General features: G+C 40.0%; 1 protein-coding gene across 5 annotated transcripts in view; it reads left to right on the top strand.

The window, feature by feature from the left end:
- The first annotated feature begins 3,716 nt into the window (after positions 1 to 3,716).
- PBX1 (PBX homeobox 1) overlaps positions 3,717 to 13,410 on the top strand; it is a 335,304-nt gene continuing 325,610 nt past the window's right edge. For 2 of the 5 annotated variants that reach the window (XM_040229979.1, XM_040229973.1), the window contains exons 1-2: positions 3,718 to 4,650; positions 7,881 to 7,954. In XM_040229979.1, coding sequence (XP_040085913.1) covers positions 4,460 to 4,650; positions 7,881 to 7,954 — 265 coding nt within the window. In that variant the 5' untranslated portion in view covers positions 3,718 to 4,459. Of the gene's footprint in view, positions 4,651 to 7,880; positions 7,955 to 13,410 lie in introns of all 5 variants that reach the window. The other 3 variants (XM_040229975.1, XM_040229976.1, XM_040229978.1) reach the window with 3 other exon arrangements.

Here is a 13,410-nt window from a genome sequence, read left to right as displayed (position 1 = left end):
GTTCCTCATAATTGTACTTTCCTTTCCATTTCTACTGCCACTTTCTTAATTCCCCTTCCTTATTTCATTGTCTCAGATTTTGTGTTGGGGAACCAGATAATTCTTCTTAAGACATACTTTTTTGTCCCCCCCCTTTTTTTTTTCAAATTTTTTAACTGAAGGATAACTGCTTTACAGAATACTGTGGTTTTCTGTCATACATCAACAAGAATCAGCCAAAGGTACTCCTATGTCCCCTCCCTCAGAGACCTCCATTCCGTCTCCTCCCCGACCCCATCTTTCAGCCTGTCACAGAGCCCCTGTTTGAGTTCCCTGAGTCATACAGCAAATTCTTACTGGCTATCTATTTAACATAAGGTATTGTAATTTTCTATTTTACTCTCTCCATACATCTTTCCTTCCCCCTCCCCCCATTTCCATAGGTCTATTCTTTATGTCTGTTTCTCCATTGCTTCTCTGAAAATAAATATCTGTTCCCCCTTTTAAGACAACTTTTCTCAGTGGCTCCCTCTGTCTGTGTTAGTCACTTGGTCCTGTCCAGCTCTGGACTGTATCCCACCAGATTCCTCTCTCTGTCCATGGAATTCTCCAGGCAAGAACACTGGAGTGGGTTGACATTCCCTTCTTCAGGAATCTTCCTGACCCAGGGATCGAAATTGCATCTCCTGCATTGCTGGCAGATTCTTTACCACTGTGCCACCAGGGAAACCTATCAGGGACTTCCTCCCGCTGCTGCTGCTAAGTCGCTTCAGTTGTGTCCGACTCTGTGTGACCTCATAGACAGCAGCCCACCAGGCCCCTCGTCCCTGGGATTCTCCAGGCAAGAACACTGGAGTGGGTTGCCATTTCCTTCTCCAATGCATGAAAGTGAAAAGTCAAAGTGAAGTCGTTCAGTCATGTCCGACTCTTAGCGACCCCATGGACTGTGGACTGCAGCCTACCAGGCTCCTCTGTCCATGGGATTTTCCAGGCAAGAGCACTGGAGTGGGTTGCCATTGTCTTCTCTGCAGGGACTCCTTAATATACACCAGATAAAACACAATAGCTGCTGCTCAGAGTCCTCACAATGATACTTTTCTAGTCATTTCCATTGAACCTGAAGAACCCTGTGCTTCTATCACATTCATTCACACTATTTCCTGGATCCATCAGTTGTGTCTGACTCTCTGTGACCCCATGGACCATGGAATTCTCCAGGCCAGAATACTGGAGTGGGTAGCTGTTCCCTTCTCCAAGAGATTTTCCCAACCCTGGGATCGAACCCAGGTCTCCCGCATTGCAGGCAGATTCTTTACCATCTGAGCCACCAGGGAAGCCCAAGAATATTGGAGTGGGTAGCCTATCCCTTCTCCAGGGGATTTTCCTGACCCAGGAATCGAACCGGGGTCTCCTGCATTGCAGGCAGATTCTTTACCAACTGAGCTATCAGGGAAGCCCTCATCCCTCAGAGCCACCTCAAAATCTTTTAATCATTCTAATGGAATTATCCCCTTATCTCACTCTTTATGGGTATCTAAGGTGTAGCATCCCTTCTATAGCATTTATTTTGTATTAAAATGTATTTTGGCAACACCATAGTGTTGGCAACACTATAAAAGCATAGGTTTTCAGGCCAAACAATTGTGGTGTTAAATTAATAATGCACTTTGAATATACCTAATCCTTGTAAAGTACTTAATAAGTACTATCATTTATATTATTGTTGTGTACATTTTTTATTTTCCTACTAAAATGTTCCTAGATGACAATGGTACTGGTGGTACATTTTCTAGTACATTATCTAGTAAACTTTTATTAGATTTTTAGTAATTCTAATTACTTGCTCATACTGATTTCTTATAGGCTGTGGGTTACTTCATGCTTTAAGATGTGATAACTTCATCACAATAACTTCAGCACATTGTCAAGGATGTGCTAACTCATGCTCACTGTGATTGATATGTGATTTGAAGAGTATTAGTGTTGATTAAAAAATTCATTTAACAAGTTAGGGTATGTATGTGGATAGAACAGTTGTTTCAAGTCCTATGACATCTGAATTGCAATTAACACTCTCTACTCCATGCTCCCACGCCAAAGAATACCAAGTAGTTTGAGAAGTGCTCAGCTCCTTATCTTGCAAAACTTGTTTTTTTGGTATTGATTGGGAAGGAGGTTGGACTGATAAAAGGAATAACATTTTAGTTGAGGATCTCAACACATCTGATGAGGTTACAATCTATTTTGCAGATGAAGTACACTTAGGTTTGTAGAAGTTCAATGCATTTCCTTTGGCTACACTGTCATCCCGGAAGAGGACTATCTACACAGTATAATATTTTATATTCCAAAACACTATACTTGCCTTTTCCAAAACAATTCATATGCTCTTTTATCTTGTGGCCACTGTGACACAGAGTTCTTCTCTTACGTGCCAGATGTTAAGACAGGAGGCAAACTGATGGTCTACCTAGAGTGACAGAATTGAACTTTAGCTGTGAGTTTCTTACTAGGATTTTCCCCTGATTTTATTTAATTTTTTTTCATTCTTTCCTACTTATTTTTAATTTGGGTCAGTGTGTTTCAGTATGTATATTATTTTAAGCATCTTAAAAAAACATAGAAAATAGTATCGAAAGGGAAATAAGTCCAACAAGATGAGTACATAACTAATTTTTACACTATTTATACATTTCTGTTAGATGGAGATACTCCTTCCTTGACACTTAATAACTATGGGACTCAGAGAAGTTATTTAACATTTTGAAGTTCCCTCCCTGTAAAGTGAAACTAATAATCCATAACTCTCAGAAATGTCTTGGGGATAACTCATGAAATTACTTGGTGCATAGTAGGCATTCAATAAATGTCAGTTTGCTCTTTATTCCAGTTAATAATGCTTATTAAACTATATTAAAAACTAGAACCAGACTGTGATAATGCATTTCTTCATTAAGTACTTAAGCCAAATAACTAATTTCCCCCAGGGAGAAAAGAAAGAGAGATGTTGAATTAGTTTCATTTGGTCAACTTATTTATTAATCTTTTTTTCAGCATTATTTAGTTTAACAGTCCATAATTTAGTTTCCATGCAACCAAAATGTTACGGTTCAGTATTCCTTTTAGCTCTATTGTGATTGTTCTTTTTAATCTATTTTTACATATGCCATTTATTAGAGATCATTATTAATTATATTAACAGCTCGATTGTGTTTCATAACTTCGTGCTGACAAACTTTGGCTCACAACAGTTTCCCCGAGGTCTAACGAATTAAAAAGATCAACTTTTAAACGGCAATGTTACAGGAAAAGAAAAACCCCGGTTGCAGGGGAGACCCACACTGTCTATCTTCTTTCGTGTTAATTTTATACGTTTGTATTTAAGTGGAGCCACATTTTTCTCAAGGACGGAATCCAAGTGAGGCAGGAAGGAAAAGTAGGAACCTACTAATCGAGCCGGCGCTACGGTATCATTGCACCTTTAAGGACTGGAGACTCGGTGTTAGCTCGGCCTCCTTCCCAGCCCACCTCTGAACTCTGATTGACAGGGCGCCGGGCGAGGAGGAGCCGAAGGAGGCCGAGGAGGAGGCGCAGGGAGGAAAGTAGAGGGAGGAGGGGCCTGTCTTTTCTTCAATGACCAATCGGGGGAGGGGGCGGGGCTACGAGTGCCCTCCTCTCTCCTTCCCTCCCCCGCCTCCTGGCTTCCCCGCCTCCCTCCTCCCCCCTTTCCTCGGCCCCCTCCTCTCTCCTCCTCGTCCTCCTCCTCCTTCTCCTCCTCCTCCTCTCAGGCTGTGGTTTTTCTGTATATGTTTCTGGAGTCCTGAGCCTGAGCTAAACAAAAGCAGGAGGCTGACGGGGCTGCTGGAGTTTGCAGAGACACGGAGGAGGAGAGAGCCTGTGCTCTGCCTTGCCGCCGTGGCTGGGGGAGATCTGGCTTTTGCAACAGCCCACCCCCTTTGAGATCACTCTGGCCCGGAGTGGGGGTGGGGGGTAGCGGGGGGTGGGGGGGGGAAAGTTTGCATTGCAATCCCCCTGCCTTCCTCTCCTTTCTCCCGGCCAATGCATATTTGCAAAAGGATTAAGCCACAGATTTAAGCGCCGGGAGCCCATTTCTGCCTTGCAAAGGAGACGGACTGAAAAACCAAAAGCCAGCTCTGATTTCTTTTCGTCAAGTGGGAAGGTGGTTTATTTTTCTTGCTTTTTTGGAGTCAACACCCTTCCCCACCAGTCCTTATCCCCACCCTCACCCCGCAACCCCCTCACGCCCCCCTCCCCCTCCCCACTCCCCATCCTCCCACCATCCTCTAAAGAGGCAAAGGGATTTTTTTTTTTTTTTCTTTTGGTCTTCTTTTTTCCCCCTTCTCTGTTTATCCTGAAAAGGATTTGAAGACAGCTTGAAGGATAAAAAGCCTTGGTGCTTCCCAGGAGCCGAGCCGAGGAGCAGAAGAGGAAGAGCCGGGGGCTGCCGTTGCCTTTGGAGATGGACGAGCAGCCCAGGCTGATGCATTCCCATGCTGGGGTCGGGATGGCCGGACACCCCGGCCTGTCCCAGCACTTGCAGGATGGGGCCGGAGGGACCGAGGGGGAGGGCGGGAGGAAGCAGGACATTGGAGACATTTTACAGCAAATTATGACCATCACAGACCAGAGTTTGGATGAGGCGCAGGCCAGGTGAGATGGAGGCTTTTCTTTTCCTTTCTTGGGGTTTTTTGTTTTTCTCCCTCTCGCTGGGGGAAACAATGGGAACCGAATCACCACAGCGCTTTCTTTTTAAATGTTATTCCTTGGCCCATTTTGACGAGCAACTATATGGCGGAGGAGTAAAATTTGAAGGAGCGTTGTTATCGAAAGTGCAATCTCCCATGCGGTGATGTGGCTGTCTGTATGTATATTTTCATATATTGTGTGTGTGTGAATATAGAGATCTTCATATATATCCACACAAACACTCAGGCAAGCCGAAAATACTGCCAACTGATCCAAAAGCGGCCCTCGGCACTTTTTACTGCTTTAAAAAAGTATCAGAGAGAGCAGAATTGTCAAGTTTTGAACAGCATTGCCTGTCTTCTTGTTGAGGGACTCCGAAACATTACAAAATAAAATGTCCCATGAACACTTTATTTGCAAATATAGTTGACTCCTTACGTAAATCAGAAGCTTTGAATTTTCTATGTGGACGTGCTCCTCTAAAATTAATTTTTATCTTTCCCCCTTTCCATATTGAAAAAAAAAAAAGGCAGAGTAATTCTTTGTCAGTAGTTGTCAGCCATCCAGAAAATATTTTGCATTCATTTAATTGTTTCAAAAAGGCTGTTGTAAAGAAGAGATAGTGTTGCTTTTAAACGTGTTTGTTCGGTTTTAGAGACTCGGATATGTAGGGTAACTTTATTGTCTCTTATTTTGAGAGGGTTACTACCCTTCTGTGGCACAGAATGTATGGTTCTTTAAAAAGGGGTTGGGTGGGGGGGAATCAAGCATACTCTTTTCCCCATGCTTCTTTCAGGACCACTTAGATGCTAGTAAAATAGAAATGAAGGCAAGTGTGTATTTTATGTATTTCCATCCTATAGGACGCGAAGATCTTCATTAAGGAAGCATTATAAAGAAGCTGTGTAGCTTCTCAGTTAATCCACTGCCAAGTATATAGTTCTCCACTCTAGGATTTTACAGTAAATTCTCTTTAAAAAAACAAAACATAAACTAAATGGCAACCCACCAACTGCTTGCCCAAGGCCGATCTTGAAAAGACGAATTTAAGACACTCTAATGGCCACATATGTCTTTCCAGTTACCCAGCTTTATTAAATCTCAGAAGTAGCTGGTTTTTTAAGTCATATGTACACAGTTTCTCTACCTCACAAGACTTAGTTCTATGGAGAAGACATTATTATATGTATTTTTGTTTAAGGGAAATGGGAATTTGAATTGAGAAAATGAGAAGAAGCAATTTCAAGGATGATATGAATTACACTCTTATTTTAACTGTAAGCACATGCAACATGTAAACTCAAAAGTCCTGAGGTTTATGAGTGCTTGAAAACTTGGAAAGGTTCAGAGACTGGAACTATGCTATTTTTTTTTTTTAATAGAGGAAGGTTTTCAAAAATTATTTGGTGCCTTTTTGGAATTTTATTATCCGGAGAAAAGCTAATAGGTAGGGTCAATGGAAGATTTCCCACTGGCAATCTCTTTTTGAATTGGAACAGATTTCTCCATTACATTGTTCCAGAAAAATAAACTCAGACATACCAATAAACGCCTCTAATAACAAGTTTGTGCACCCGAAGGGGCTGGTAGCACTGAGAAACACCACTTTTCTGATGTTTAGTCCCGCTCCTTTTTGTACTACTGAGGACAGCCGTGACTTGGCGGGTTCACCCTTTTAATGGCCTAAATGTTAAGAGAATCAGACACAATTTTGGGATAGGGAGATTTTCTGTTCTCTATAACCCAACCCCATGGACGTGCTTGGCAATACAATATTTCTGCAAAGCTGCATAGAATTTTTTGTAGTTGTTATTTGTTTTGCATTTGGGCCTTTATGTAAGAATACAATTAATGAAAACTCCTTTAAAAGGCTCAGAAAGAAGTCTTTGATACCATAAAGTCTTCACCATTTTTCTCACCCTACACCAGAACTAAATCACCACTAAGCTTTTCTTTTTAGTTAAACAATGTAACTCAGCAAATAGTTTAACTGGGTTTTCCTTTCCTTAGTCACATCTTCATAATATACATTTATTATTTATATAGTGAACCCTTCGTATTTTAGACACAATGTTTATTTGATACTCTTGAATTTTGAGGTTATGACTCTTCTACTGTACAGTGGATAGAGCGTGCTTCTGGTTTCTCTTCCTCAGGATGTGTATCTATTTTTTAACTTTGAAAGGAATTTAAAAAGAACTGCATGTGTCTTGAGTGCCAGAGGTTTCCATTTATCTTTATACATTCATTTTAGTTAGTCAACACAATTCCCTTAACTAATAGCTGATGTGATCAGTATTTTGTTTCCAAAACAATATCCTTCTGTTAAGTGTTTCCAGAGTAAAATTGAGGGAAAGGTATTGTTTTGGTCCTTAAGTGCATGCTGAATACAGACACACAGGAGAACCAGGTAAATCACTAATCTAAAAGGCAGAATTGTATTTATTTTTTCCCCCAATGGGTGCAAGGTCCTAATTGTAAATAATTGAATTTCAACACCTGCAAATAAGCAGTGTGTGCACAAGCGACATAATGTGAACACAGAGAAATGAATCTATTCCCCATATGGGTATGTTTGCCCCCTGGCAATGCATTTCCATACTCTTTAACTTGGGGACTGAAATTTTATAAATTGACAGTTCTGCTCAGAAGACCTTTCAAGCATCTTGTGTTTATGAGAATACAGGGGCATCTGCGGAATGAATTCAAACACATGGATGAATTAAATTTGAAAACACACACATACACACACACACACGCACACACACGGACTGAGAAGCAGACAGCTCCTAGGCTATGGTGGTTGCGTAGATTATACAAAACTGTTAACCCGTGCATTTGACTCTGCCGTGTTTTCATTGCTCTGGATAGGATTATTGGTTTAAGACTTCCACTTGGATTAAACTACTCATAAAAAAACAAAACAGAAAACCCCAAACTCTTCCTAAATGAGCATAATTGAGGTTAGTTCTGTTCTGTAGTTAAATCCCTGCTCTCTCCCTGCTAATTAACATTATTTCTTTTTCTATGGCGGGACTCTTTATATTAAGTCATAAAGCAATTGAAGCATGCCACAGAGTTATGCTTGGTCTATAATTTTGGCTAAATGCTCGATTTTTTTCCCCCTGTGCATTATCAGCAGCTTGATCCCAGGAGTCCACCTAAGCTATTCTGTTGTTGTTTCTTTCTTGCAGAAAACATGCTTTAAACTGCCACAGAATGAAGCCTGCCTTGTTTAATGTCTTGTGTGAAATCAAAGAGAAAACAGGTAGGAATGAGATTCCAACATTTAAGCATTTTCTTTGGCCAATTGACCACTTAACTGGCAATCAGGAACCCATTATTTAAATATTAAAATTTCAGAATAGAAGTACTTTCAAGATTGATCGCATATTCCAATAGGAAGTCCTAGTAGCCTTGCTTCCTGGAACAGAAAGCACCAAGTTTCTTTGACAGTTATTACCAGACATTAGCGGTTTGCTTGCCTTAACTCTATTCCTGGCCTCTTTGAAATTGAAGCTAAAACAGAGGTTCTGAAGGGAAATTTATAGAATGATGTGCCTGTGGGGGAAAAATATGAAAGTAAAAGTCTACTTCTTAAAGGAATATATTTTGGCCCATCTTTAAGACAGTGTTTTTGGAGTTGGGCATGGGGGTGCTAAAGTGTTTAAAGTTTCCTCTTCTTTTTTTCTTGTAATTACACGAAGCAGCAAACTAGAGTTCTTGACAGAGTATTGTCAGATACCTTTGTGGAACGCGTCACACAACATCAGGTTATCTGTATTTGAGTGCCCTGTGATTTTATAGCTGGGAGAATCGCTGGGTTTAGGAGAACAGAATGTGACGAGCTCACTCATTCTGTTGTTTTTCTACTTTCTAGACCTCATATCATGAACTAACACACTTATAACACATCCCAGGAGGGCATTTAAATTTTAAAGCAACAATTAAAAAATAGCAGTCATCAATCAGAGGTGTTCTTAAACAACAGATGCTCTGGGAAGGACACTTAGCAACATCCTCTTGTTTGTTTATTTTAATCCTTAATTTTCCAAAGTGAGTGCGTCTCTCCCTTGTAAAAAGAAAGAGTTGAGAAGGCAATCTGAAGCCAGGGCATAAAGATGAGGAACGAGGGGTGGTTATATAAAGCGGGAGCTTCTGCTGGCCTCTGACTTGGTCGCTCGCTGCAGAGCAGCGCAGAGTACCTGCCATCCTATTTATTTATTTATTTTTTACAACAAGGAGTGTAACAGTCAATAATTCATATCTAAACCATATAAGCAAGGGCATGACATGAATGAAAGTGACAATAAATATGATTGCATGCCCAGTTGATATACATTGATAGTTACACATAAAAAAAGGAAGGAGGGGCTCTGAGGGCCCGCAGGGTGGCTTTCTTTTTGAGGGCTCTCTGTGTTTCTATTTTAAAAAATAAATAGTTTCAAGATGTGACCATTGATTGAGTATGTAATTACTCGGGTCTTGAAATGTATGAAAAATTAGTAAGCAGCTCCTTTGTTGAATGTTATTTGTGTTGTGCGTGACATCCCAGACAAAGCACCTGAGCAGTGATGTTCAGATCTTTTAAGTCTTCCAGGTTTCCTTGCCAAAGCCTAACCTTATTGCAAAGCTGGGAATTGCATTATTTTAGCTGTGATATGCCTTTTAAGAAATGTATGGGTTGTGCATTCAAATATCAAAGGGGCTTTCTCAGTTTGTCACACTTTTTAGTTTTTTGTCTCTATTAGCCTGGAGCAGGAAACCTAAGTGTGTATATATTTCTTCATCATTTGTTTTTTTCTTCCTTTTCAGTTTCTTTTTTCTCTGATTCTTATTCACATGGAATATTTGGTTTGTTGAAATTTGTTGCTTATTGGGTATGCATTCCTGCTGATCTTGCTTCATAAAATACAGAATCAAGCTATAAATGCATATTTGATAATTCAATCTAGAGAGACTCTGTTTTTAAGATGCCCTCAGATTTTCATTGAAAGGAAGTCTGTCAGGGCATTTAAATGTATATGGTGGTCAAAGTGTTTAATTCTAGTCTTCTAATTAAAATCTACTGCTAAGGCAGTAGGTCAAGGTGAACGGATGTAAATATAGATCTGGTTCTGGTGTGGATTCAAGAGTTTGCTCCTCACATGAGTATTGCCCAAACTATGGTGATAAGAAGCAGTTGTGTCAGTCAGAATCATGCTCTAAAGGTATAATTTATTGTTGGATTATATATTTTGTTTTAAAATTTTTCTGTTATTGAGTTACATTAATGTTTGGAGCTTTTTAAAAATCTAAATTAAGGTTTTGTATGCTGTCTTTCAAATAATATATTAAAAAAATAGTTTAGTGAATACTGTAAATTGAAAATAATGATAACTGACCCTGTGTTAAGAGGGAAACACACAAACACACGTTTTGGATTAAGAGGGCACCCATGGGTGAAAGTACAAAAAAAAAAAAAAAGTAAAATAAAAAGAGAAAAAAAGAAAGACCTTTCTCCTGTTCCTCAGGAGAAGGAGTATCAGAAGGATTAAGGAGAAGGAAGAAACCTCTCCTGGAATGTTGAGTGTTCGGTGTTGTAGGTAGGAGACAACTGCGGTGTGCTGAAAAGAACTCTTTGATTGTAAAGCACGGTTACTTCCTCAAGATCGACCTCACTTTCATTCTGGAGAGCTGGCGAATCTTCCATATGGTTGATGTGTCCGCAACACAGTGTGTCTGTAAAGTTGTAGGAGCTCTTTTTTCTCCCCGCTGCTTCTTGATACAGAGCTAGTGACAAGATTGTTGGGATGATCAGTTCATGTACATTCTTTCATTGTTTTGGGAGTTTCCCTATTGTTAACTTTCAAGTGCTGAATGAGTATTTTTGAGCTTCCTTCACAAGTATTGTAGAGGTTATTTGATTTAGGGTGGGCTCTGTTTGTTTGTATTCTCACAGGAGCACACTAAGGGGGCTTACCTAGGTCTTTACAAGGAGGTCAGGACCCTGGATGAGCGTGGGGCTTGCAATTCCTTGGCGGATTTTGCTTTTCTGATTTTGGTCAAAGATTTTCATTGGAAAACTCAGAAATTTGGAGGGAAACTAGCTAAGACTGTCTTACCAACCTTTTGGAACTTTAAAGAAACAGACGCGCATAACACCTAAAGTAGGCGGCACCGTTTAGATTACAGTTGATTGATAGGTATTTAGTCAGAAATTACTGTGGGGATATTCAGGGAAAAAGAAAAAGAACCCAAGTGTCTTCTTGTTGAGAAATGTCGGTAAGTTTTTATTTTGATACCTTTTTGCTTTTTTAAATAAAAATGCCAAGAACAAGGAATGCCTGAACAATTCTCAGGCTGCAAATCTCAGTAAGAAAACTCTGCAAGACCTCTAGCAAGTATGTTTCAGAGGCGGCTTTTATCTGCTTGTTCCTTCTAGGAGCATAGAGCTTTCATAGAATTTTGGACCTTTTAATACCTCATTTTCTTTCATTTCTTAAGAACCATTCCTTGTCTTCTGACATATTAGCAATAGGCTGGGTTTTGCATATGTGTAGAGGTGGTGGTAGTGGGGTTGATGGGATGGAGAGAAGGAGAAAAAAAAATTAAAACATACTGAATTTCTTAAAAGGACCTTGACTATATTTTTAAACATTTCTTGATTTAAAAAAAATTTCTGTGTCAAAAATCATGCCGGTTTAAAAATGAGGAAAAAACACAAAATATCGGTTGCCATTTACTAAGGAGACTGTTTGTAGATAGTAATGAATAGCTGTAACTGTTGTGAATAGTTTTTAATTTTAGAACAAAATAGCTATATATGGCAGTTTTCAGCAAATTTTCCTCTGAGCATCCTCTGCTCTGAAGTTAAATCAAATCACTGAAGGATGTTAAAAAATTACTTTTTGCTTACTTAATGCCCTTTTGTTCTTTCTCTCCTTCCTTTATTCTTTCTGTTCAATTAACACTCCCATCACAGGCTCTAGTTTTTTTTTTTTTTTTCCCCCTTAACTCTACTACTGTATTTCAGTTTTTTTCTACCCTCTCATATTAATTCTCACCTGCCACTTCTTTTTAGTATAGCAATTACATTATGAGATTTCTGCTTCTCATCTTTTTATAGCTTTAGAGAATAATTTGTGTGTGTGTGCACGCACCTGTATACATGTGTATGTGTTTGTGTTTGTATGTAGGTGGAGGGGACACCGTGGAAGGAAGTTTATATTTTAGGAAAATAATTCTGAAAAGATTAGGCCTTGAGCAGAGAACAGGAGGGAAATAACTTCAGACAATTTAGAGATGCCTCTAATCAGATTCTTTTGGGGCTGACATGGCAGGAGTGACTTTTCATAAATGTTCATCTCTAGAAGGCAAAAGCAAAAAAACTTTTTCTTGCTGATGACAGAATTCAAATTTTTTTTTGTGTGTGGAAGGGGCAAAGAGAGAAAGGGAGCAAACGAAGGGGAGTTTCTTGATGTGGTTTTACTTGATCCACCCTTTCAGGCACAGTGTGTTAGCAGAAGGCAGGTGATTAGACCCTATATATTTATACTGATCTGGATACAAGAAATAGACCTACAATAAGACGACTCCGTGGAAGACACAGTATCAGCTTCTGATGAGAAGCATCCCTTCTCACCAGTCGTTTTGTGTCATCCCCTTTTAGAAGCTGATTTGGACCAATTCTGGCAGCTGAGAAGTGGGGAGAAGGGTGCAGTGAGCAGCCGGGGTCAGATCTACCCGAGTGAGGTCTTTGGAAATTTGGTGTCACGTTTTCTAGCTACTGGCTGTCTACGAGGACCGGGACTGAGGAGAATTTAGGTGAAACTGAGGAAGCTGGAAGAAGGTTCATGAGTCGGGGAAAGGCACGGGGGAGACCTGTGGTCTAGGCCTTGTGGACTGCTGGGAGCTGGGAGCAGTGATGGTGCTGGGACCCCAAGTGGGTGGCAGGCTGCACCCGGGGTGGGGAGGTGGCAAAGTCTGGCTTGCCGCTGGGGTCCGGCCTCTTCTACATGCCTTTGCTTCTCTGTTCTGCTGACATTCATATGCTTTTGGTTATTGTTGGCAAAATTACAAAAATTATCCCCAAACAAGTAAACCAAAACTCAGATATTAAACATATTTAAATAGGAAAGCATTTTAATTTTTTCATTTAAAGCATAACCCTGGCTTCTCTTGAGACATAGTTTTACATGCATGCTGTAGGAGAACTTAGGCTGCACTTTGGTTTGCAAGTGCTGTTAGATGAATGCTGTTATGGTTGGAACTTGGTGTGGTGATTCTAAATATACTTTTTACCTTTACTTTTTATTTAAAAAGTCACCCAAAAGGCCGCATGATTGAGGCAGTGTCCTAGGTACAGCTCCCAAAGACAGCTCTTACTCATTTTGCTATGCTCCTGGAAGCACCCCGTCCTTTGCATGGACATTTTAGCTTGGGTTAGAGGAATATAGTACGTCTAGCTCCTCTCTTGCAGCCTACCTGAAATGGTGTGGTAAGGTTTAAGGAATGTAGTAATTGATGAATAAAATAAGCAGAGGATTAATGAGTTGTTTGTAAAGTACTTTGAGCTCCCTGGGTGATACAGATTAAGAGATACTGTATTTTCTATAGTAAATTATCTAAAGACTTGTATTCTATTCCATTTTGTAGTTTGCCAGTGTGTTAACTCTTCCTTTGAATATATAATTGAGTGGTGAGGTAGTCATTATGTCCCATCAGGAGAATTCTCTGGTTGAA

Source organism: Oryx dammah, unplaced genomic scaffold (assembly GCF_014754425.2).
Source record: "Oryx dammah isolate SB20612 unplaced genomic scaffold, SCBI_Odam_1.1 HiC_scaffold_28, whole genome shotgun sequence".
NCBI classification, from domain to species: domain Eukaryota; kingdom Metazoa; phylum Chordata; class Mammalia; order Artiodactyla; family Bovidae; genus Oryx; species Oryx dammah.
The sequence above is the reverse complement of the archived record's forward strand: the minus strand, read 5'-3'. Positions and strand labels throughout refer to the sequence as shown.